Source organism: Mandrillus leucophaeus, unplaced genomic scaffold (assembly GCF_000951045.1).
Source record: "Mandrillus leucophaeus isolate KB7577 unplaced genomic scaffold, Mleu.le_1.0 Scaffold499, whole genome shotgun sequence".
In the NCBI taxonomy this organism is placed as follows: Eukaryota; Metazoa; Chordata; class Mammalia; order Primates; family Cercopithecidae; genus Mandrillus; species Mandrillus leucophaeus.
In genome coordinates this window covers 2,515,626-2,525,192 of record NW_012105353.1, presented here as the reverse complement: position 1 = coordinate 2,525,192, position 9,567 = coordinate 2,515,626, and the positions used below count along the sequence as shown (strand labels likewise).

General features: G+C 34.7%; 1 protein-coding gene across 3 annotated transcripts in view; it reads right to left on the bottom strand.

Annotated features, from left to right (window-relative positions):
- SCML2 (sex comb on midleg-like 2 (Drosophila)) overlaps positions 1-9,567 on the bottom strand; it is a 122,907-nt gene that overhangs the window by 18,924 nt on the left and 94,416 nt on the right. For all 3 annotated transcript variants that reach the window (XR_001007769.1, XM_011995817.1, XM_011995818.1), the window contains exons 8-10: positions 7,537-7,754; positions 2,154-2,274; positions 14-217 (exon numbers count right to left, since the gene is read on the bottom strand). Coding sequence is in view for 2 of the 3 variants with exons in the window: in XM_011995817.1 (XP_011851207.1) it covers positions 14-217; positions 2,154-2,274; positions 7,537-7,754 (543 nt within the window). In the remaining variant the exon portion in view is untranslated. The remainder of the gene's footprint in view (positions 1-13; positions 218-2,153; positions 2,275-7,536; positions 7,755-9,567) is intronic.

The window sequence follows — 9,567 nt, the reverse complement described above, 5'->3', positions numbered from 1 at the left end:
TAGACAAGCATACCAGTTATCACTTCTCCTCCACGATTATCTGGCTTCAGGTATCCAAAAACAGTTTTAGTTTCAAGGGCACAATCCACACAAGCCTGCACAATCCGGCGAAGCACCACATTCACGGGGCCTGGGCCAAAGTGGTCAGGCAGCTGCTGGATTCTCTTGGGATCCAGGTGAGGGCCAAAGTTTCCATGTTTGTTTACATAGACACAGACTTGAGGAAAAATACGTATGCAGACATAACAATGAGACTGATTAAAAGAAATTTTGTGAAAACACTACATAATCAATTACTATATCCCACTAGCCACTTCACTCACAGAAAACCTAAATATAGTTAATATCAATGATCATTTCTGTTACCTAAAAATATGTAGGTAAATATATTTTTACATTCATGCAACCATACATTCATACTGAACCCACAAAGAAACCATCAAAATGTTTACTCAATTTTTTAGAATCTTGTCCAAACTGATGATATAAAACCTACAGACATTTTAGGAACATCACAAAAACAATTCTTCATACATTCCCACATTATATAAAATGGCACAAAGACAGATGAATATTTTCATCTTTTAATTGTATACACAGTACAAGAATTTCCTTTCAAAATGGGTCATCTTGCTATGCTCTTTTTTGAACTGAATTTCTTTTAAATCACCAATACTACACCTCAATTATATTTTCTAAAGTAACCAAATAATTTAAGATATACATAACAGTTAAGTTCTATTGATATATATTAATATTTTATTAATTTTAAGAAAATAAAAATGTTCCTTCTATATATACCAAGATTCATGGAAGAAAATTTTAAAATAAAATCTTTCCTTAGTATAATAAAAGCATATGATATAGAAGCAATTCATCTATAATCACATAAATGCCAACTTCCAATAATTTTCTTTACTGAGAATCAACAAACGTAAATCAATATACACTATAAAAACATGAGGGAGGCTGGGCGCAGTTGCTCATGCCTGTAATCCCAGCACTTTGGGAGGCCGAGGTGGGTGGATCAACTCAGGTCAGGAGTTAGAGACCAGCCTGGCCAACACAGCAAAATCCCATCTCCACTAAAAATACAAAAATTATCTGGGTGTGGTGGCACATGCCTGTGGTCCCAGCTACTTGGGAGGCTGAGGCAGAAGAATCGCTTGAACCCGGGAGGCAGAGGTTGCAGTGAGCCAAGATCGCGCCACTGCACTCCACTCTGGGTGATGAAGTGAGACTGTCTCAAAAAACAAAAAACAAAAAAAAAACAAAACATGAGGGCACATTACTACCAAAAATAAAATAAATTGTTCCCCTAAGAAGCACGTTATTTTTAATCCATTAATTAATATTGCAAAACTTTCACACACACATAGTCTATATTTAGTATAAGAAAACTGATCAATCTCACTTTTGCTCTGTTGAAATACACAATTCAACTTTGTGGCAACAGCCAGAGGAAAGACTATGTTATCCTTCAGAAATGAAATAGCAATTAAAAATTCAACCCACGGTGCTGATGGCATGGACAAATTCTACTGAATACAAGTGAAGCTAAACAAGGATTTCAATATTTTATCTCCTTTGTGTTATATCCATTCAGCTAGTCTTTCCTGCTAATTAAAAATCAGAAATAATAAACTGAAAAAAATGAGATATGTTACAATCATTTTTAAAGTGACTTCTATTTTTAAAAAACTAAATTTACTTTTAATCAGGAAAGAACAATTAAAAGGAAAAAGAAGTCCAGGGAATAGGACAGTGTAAGGGAGATAATTTTTAAAAGGCATTAAGAAAAGGTTTGAGGTAGCTTTGAAAATACATACAATACAAAAAGACAAATTTTGAAATGAGATAAAGGGAAACCAAGAATAGATTTGACAATAATGTAAATTTCATAAATCTTACTTAAATGGATAAAATAAGAGTAGCTGAATTTTCAAGTGACTCATGTATTTAAAGACTTTTTCCTTAATGTAAAATGGAACAATCAGAATTTCAAAATACTTTAATATGAAAAATGCTAAGATAAATGTTTAATATTATCATCTTTTTCCCCTACTATTTTATCTCCAGGACTTCGAAGACACTGAAAATAATACAGGATAAAAGATTAGTAATTCTATACTATTTTTAAAATATGAATTTACCTGTAGACATCACTATTTTACATGGCCCAGAAGCGGCATCTTTATATAACATGCCTCGGTCTCTGGTCAGCGATTTTAGAGAAGCTGCAGATGTAGAACATATCACAGGCAAAGGTTTTTCCTGTTAAAAAGAAAGGGAAAAAAATACAAGTATAAAATACTCATTAATATATTCTTAGATAAGAAAGTCAGAAAATTATAAATATCATTGGTTTACAAAATTATTAGTTATCAGAAGTCCTCAGGTTGGAAACTCCTGTGTGTGTCATGAACTCCAGAACTTTCCAAACTGAGCTTCTCAGAGGTCCATGAACTGTCCAGGTAGGGGAGGAAGAGACCAGATGGCTGGGATTCCCTGTCCTACCCCTGCTCCAACTAATCACACCTTAGCCAAATTAGTTTATTCTGTAAAACTTACTTTATTTTTTGAGGTTCCCTGTAAGACAAGTTTTTTCACATTGCTAAAGAAAAGTCTGTAAATCTCTAACCCAGAGCAATACATCCAATAGAAAAAAAATCTCAGCAAGGCAGAGGACAGAGTTTATTTTCAGAAAGAAGTTGCTCATCTAGTCTTCGCTGTGTCTAACCCACATTTCTCCATATTACATACAATAATTCTGACAAAATCACAACAGATGGCTTGCTAAAGTCTATACAAAATTATGCCTATCGCCTATAAGAACCAATGTCTCCTGAGCATTGTTAAAGTTCACTAGTATTTTGTTTATTTTACATCAACTCTTGGGGTTTTCCAGGAGCTACCTTCAAACATGACTCTCCAATATAAGAGAAGGGACACCTGTGCATAGAAAAGGTAATAACAGAGGACATTTAAAAGGCAGGAGCAAAGGAGTAAAAAATAGAACATTCAATGTTGCTGGAATTTATTTGCTTAAATTAATGACTGTCGTTTGGGTTGACAGTAATCTAGTAAAACACATTATTGTTTATTTAACATTGATACAATTTTTTTATCAATGTTAAAGAAACAAAAAATGTGACTTTTTTTTTTTTTTTGGTCTTACTATGTTGCCCTGGCTGGATTTGAGCTCCTGGGCTCAACAGATCCTCCTACCTCTGCCTCCCAAAGTGCCGGGATTACATGGCATGCACCACTGCCTGGACACAATCATGTTATTTTTCAGTACTGAATTATAATTACTGGGTTGATCATATCATTCTTTCACTATTTTAAAAATCTGAAATCTGAATCCTTTGTCTTGAGACATACCAAGATAGCATGTTTGCACTAACACTGCAAATTGAATAAAGGTACATTTATTTAGAAAATGTGCTCCTGCACTCCTCCCTTAAGGGGAGGAAGAAAATGACAACTTGTATCCAAATATAACATAGACCCCATAAATATATACAAGTATTACATATTCATAATAAAAAGTAAAAAATTTTTTAAATAATTTTTACAAGAGTATAGTAACTGTCCCTTCTCCATCCCCATCATCAAATAAACAATGTTTTCAAACAGAGCTCTCCAAAATTATCAAATTAGCTTGGAACTGGAAATTAAAGGAATCAAAGGAAACTATTTGGTGTTATCTTATATTTTCACCATTATACCAACTAATCACAAAGACATTTCAGAAGCTGGAAAATACACATATATGTTAATTTTTTTAACGCATTTAAAATATTTCACTTTAAATTTCACTATTAACTTTTATTTTTCATTTAAAATTATCTGCTACCATTTATATTAGAACAATCTGCTTGATTTTTTTCAGTGTTCACGACTATATTTTTGAAATATTTAGCTTTGACTTTTGATTTTTATTTTGTAAATTTTGAGTGTTTTTAAAGAATATCAGTATCAATATATTTTAAAATGTTATTTTTTTTTCCCTACAGCAAACATAAGTTGAAACAAAATGGAAATGTTACAGCTACTGATATCAGATGGCTGAACTCAGGAATGTGTAAGATAATACTGCTGGCATTTAATTCAGTCAGCCCCAAGAGATCTGAAAAGATTCTATGTCTTTATATTTAGAGTGCATCTCTTGTAGACAGGATATATTTGGGTCTTTAAAAAAAAAAAAATCCAAGTTGATAATCTCTGTCTTTTTAACCAAAAAGGATAATCCACTAACTTTTCATGCAATTACTAGTATGTTTGGATCTGGGTCTACTTTTTTTTTTTTGAGATGGAGTCTCACTCTGTCACCCAGGCTACAGTGCAGTGGCGAAATCTCAGCTCACTGCAATCTCCGCCTCCTGGGTTCAAGCGATTCTCGTGCCTCAGCTTCCTGAGTAGCTGGGATTACAGGCACCTGTGAGCATGCCTAATTTTTGTATATTTAGTAGAAATGGGGTTTTGCCATGTTGGCCAGGCTGGTCTCGAACTCCTGACCTCAGGTGATCCACCAGCCTCAGCCTCCCAAAGTGCTGGGATTACAGGTGTGAGCCACCATGCCTGGCTGGATCTACTATTTTATTGCCTGTTTTTGATTTGTCTCCTCTGTGTTTGGTTCTGTTTCTCCTTTTCCTTTCCTTTTTTTTCTCCCTTTGAGACAAGGTTTCACTCCTGTCACCCAAGCTGGAGTGCAATAGCACCATCTCAGCTCACTGCAACCTCCACCTCCTAGCAATTTTTCTGCAATTCTTCTGCTGCCTCAGTTTCCCATGTAGCTGGGGCTACATGCGTGCGCCACTGCACCCAGCTAATTTTTGTATTTTGTGTAGAGATGGGGTTTTGCCATGTTGCCCAGGCTGGTCTCAAACGCCTGGGTTCAAGCACTCTTTCTGCCTTGGCCACCCAAAGTGCTGGGATTACAGGCATGAGCCACTGTACCCAACCCCTCCTTTCCTTTTGTTAATAGTTTATATTCCTTAGAATATTTTATATTGAATATATTTGAATATTCATATATTCCTTAGAATTACATTTTAATTTTCTATTGGCTTTTTAGCTATACTTCTTTGCATTTTTTTTTTAACAATACGTCCTGGGGATTAGAATGTACATCCTTAACTTTCCACAAGCCATATAAAGTTAATATCGTACCACTTCACATAAAATGGTGAAGTCTTGCAATGATATAGGATCCATATCCCCCACGTCAGGCCTTTATACTACAATTGTTTCATGTCTGTTTAATATAAACTCTGCAACACTGTATTGTAATTAGTTACAAATAGTCATATTATTATAAGTCATTTGCATTTACTCAAAGATTTACCATCTTCAAAGCAATTCCTTTCTCTTTGAGAAACCAGGTTTCCATCTGGTCCCATTTTCCTTTAGCCTGATGATTTTCCTTTTAGCATTTCCTGCAGTGCTGGTTTGATTGTGATTTATCTTAGTATGCTTTTATCTGAAAATGAAACTGTCTTCACCTTCATTCTTTTTTTTAAGAAATATATCTTTTGTTTCATAGAAAAGAGTAATAAGGAAAAGATTTCCTTCACAATAGCAACAAAAATCATAAAATATGCAGAAATAAATAAGAATAAATGAGAGTATAAATTATATGAAGAAAACTACTGAACTCTACTTAGGAGTCTTTTCTACTTTATTAAGGTATAATTGACCAACAAAAATTATATATATTCTAAGTTCACCTTCATTCTGGAAGAGTATTTTTGATACATATAGAATTTCGGGTTGACAGGTTTTTTTTTTTGGTTTTTTTTTTTTCTTTTCAGTCCTTTAAAGCTGTTCTACTCTCTTCTGGCCTCCATGGCTTTTGATAAGAAATGTCAGCTGTTAATCAAGTTTTTGTTTCTCTGCATGTACTTTTTCATTTTTACATTGTTGCCTTTAAGATTTGCTCTGTCTCTGGTTTTCAACAGTTCATCTCTAATATGCCTCAGCTTAGATGTCTTTGTGCTTATTCTGTTTGCTCTTGGTTGAGTAATTTGTGTCTACATATTTCTATCTTTCATGACATTTGGAAAATTTTGAGACATTATTTCTTCAAATATTTTTTCTGCTCCAGTTTCTCTTTCTTTTCCTTTTGGGACTCCAATTACATTGTATTGGACCTTTGATATTATCTAAAAGGTCTCTGGGTCTCTGTTCATTTTCTTTCTCAATCTTAGTCTGAGTTTTTCACCCTGGATAATTTCTATTCTTCTATCTTCCAGTTCATTTACTCTTTCTTCTGTCATCTCTAGTCAATTCTGGTTAATTCTGTCCAGCGAATCTTTTACTTCAGATACTGTATTTTTCAGTTCCTGAGTTTCAATTTGGCTCCTTTTTATCCTTTGCTTCTCCACTAAGATGGTCTTTTTAATCAGTACAATTGTGTGCGTATATGTGTGTGTGTATGTGTGCACGCGCGTGTGTGTGTAATTTCATCGAGGACCAGTTGAATAGCCACTTTAAAACTTTTGTTTGCTAGTTCTAATATCTGGGTTATACTTGGGTCTGTCTCAGTTGATTTTCCTCTTGAAAATATTATTCATTTTACTATGTATTTGGGTAATTTTGAGTTACATTCCAGATGTTACAAAAATTTGTGCAGATTCTAAATTCTGTATTTCTCTGATGATTGTTATTTCTTTTGTTTAGCTAGTAATTACCTTGGCTAGACTTGAACTTTAAATTCTGATCTTGGGCCTAATTTCATCCAGCCTCAGTTCAGATCTTTTGCTTTAGCTACACTGGCCTGTGTGTATTAGACAAACATGCTCAGATCAGGGGTCGGTCAGAGACGTTGGTAGACAGAATTTGCAGATCCCCTCTCTCTGGTCCTTTCCCTTCCAAAATCCATTTCCTTTAACAGCCACAGTTTTCCTGACTTTTCTGTTTTCTGGTTTCCCTAGGACAGATAAATTGTCATTTTTCTACTAATACTCCTGTTGCCTCACATGCTACACAAAGTGTACTTGCTTAAAACCACAACAATGGAAACTCACTTTGTATAACACCCCTTCTCCCAGTCAGTACTTCCCCTGCCACCAGAATCTGTCTGCTTCCATTCACTCTTCGGTGTCTTCAGGTTGTTGCTTTTTCTATTATTTCTAGGTTTTAGAGTTGACTCCAGCATTATTGAATTCATCACATTGATTCTTCTCTCCCTGCCCCAGTTTATTGAAGTATAATATATGTACAGTAAGATTCACTTCATAATGATTTTTAAAGTATACGGAGTTTCAAATTAACTAGTCTGAACATAAATACACTCATGTATTAACAGTACTTTCATTGTGGTTTTGAAGAAGTAGAATACTATAAAAAGTTTTAAGTTTACCCAAGCAAAGAAATCTATTGATAGTTATGTGAGGCTTTCAAAAGCCTACATACTCTTAGTACATTCCTAAAGACCCTCATCATACTCTTAATAAATTCCTAAATTGCATGTTATAAATAATAAGGCACTACAAAAACCTATAATACAAATTAGGAGGAGATACAACTAACCTTTTTTCCTGAGTTTGGACCTTTTTTCCTTGGTGAAATATTTTTAACAGAACTGCTCCTTTTGGGGACTGCAGTAGGTCCAGGTGGTTTAATTCGACCTGATCTCCTGACCTGCTGTGTTGGTAATATTAGAGTAGTTTTCTGTGGAGACTGCATTGAATGCTGGCTCGCTTCGGAAGGAGAAGACTCTGTTTTTGCTATATTCTTTACAATAGGAACTGAGGAAAAAATATAAAAAATATTAAAGTAAATGACACAAGGTATTGTCTCCTTATGACTCAAAATAAGTTTTACTTGACCTTTAAAACCATTTCCAAAGGTCATTCACTGAAAACCACTTAAAACTAAAAGTACTATCTAAAACGAAGTTTTAGGTATCCTAAGATTTCATATTATCAGAAAATAGTTTAATTCTCCAGAAAAAATAAAGAGACTTTTATTAGAGGAATCAGTAACTTCAACTTAGCGTGGTAAAAATTTCTAGCAACTTACCTATTGGGAACTTCCCATATTTTTATGGGAAGCACAAAAAGGAGTCTCTCCTTCAGAATACACTATCCAATTATGTCACATATAGGAATCATCTCTCACATCAACATAGAAAAACAAAGCAAAGCAGTTGCCTAGGGCTCCCACTTCATGTTTCAGAGGGCAGGGCTCCCTTGCTCTTGACTTTTTTCAGATTTAATGAGGTATAATTGGTAAATAAAAATTATATATTTAAGGTTAATACACATTATGTCCCTATATGTATGTCTACTAATAAAGTTTTATATACTAAAATAGAGACTCTACATTAATGTTGTCATGGAAAGACCACAATCAGACCCAAGTGATTTGTAGCTACTAGCTTCCCTGTAGCCCAATTCAGTTTTAATATTCAAATAAAGGTTACCTGCCAGGTTAATTCTGTCCATGTTCACATTTAAGTAAAAAGAGATATGTTTAGTATTAATTCCTTGATAATTTCATTATTACAAATAAATGAATTTTACATAGTAAAAAGCACTAATGCTTAAAAAAGATATTTACAGGAAGAACAATGTAAGTGAAACATTTATACATCCATACAAAAATCAACTACTGTTATTTTGAGGGCTTCATTTTACAAGTCCAAACCAATCTGCTGCTTTGTTCCTCCTATACTCAAAGACGATGTACATGTAAATCTGACCCGCAATAGATAATACTACATCTTTTCTATGACCTTTTTATCTATCTTCTATCACTTACCAAACCAAGAGGAAGGAACAGCCTATCCTGAGCTGCCAGGGCAAAAAGAGGACCACTTCACTGCCAACATCACTTTCCCCTCATTTACAAGTAGTTCACCTACTTACACTAGCCTCTTTTTTACCACATTGCCATCATCTACTTCATACTCCAGGCTCACTTCCACTTTTCCGAAAAAGTCCAGTAACCTAACACGCATTATTTCTTCATACATAGTCTCCCTGTCATCATCTTAAGGAATTTGACCATCATACTCTTGGATGCTTCATCATCCTGACCTTATCACTGGAGAGTTCAGCTCTTTCCTGAAATGGCTGGAGTTGGCAATTTCTGAAACTCTTCTATCTCTAAGACAACCAACCATGTCCCCTTTCTCCAATTTCAACTTCCTTACCTGTTATCTTTGCTGATACCCACTTCACATTCTCATTATGACATCTGATCAGGCTTTATATTCTCGTTATGATATCTATTCACAAGCCCATATTCCATTTTCATCCAATCCATTAGCTTTCTTCTGGCTTTGCTTTACTCCATACTCAACCCGCACCCAACTGTCCACCTCCACCAAAAACCCCTAACTAGTATCCCTTCTTTTATCACCCTTTGGTCTTTGATCATGTCCAGAACGTCAGTCCCCATCTCTGAGTCACACTATCATCTGCTTTCTCTGGTCCTGAGCTATAGAACAAGGGTCAGCTATCTTTTTACAGGAAGGGTCAGATACTAAATATCTCACGCTTTGAAGGTCACATAAGGTCTCTGTCGTACATTCGTGTTTCTTTTTTCTTTTCTTTT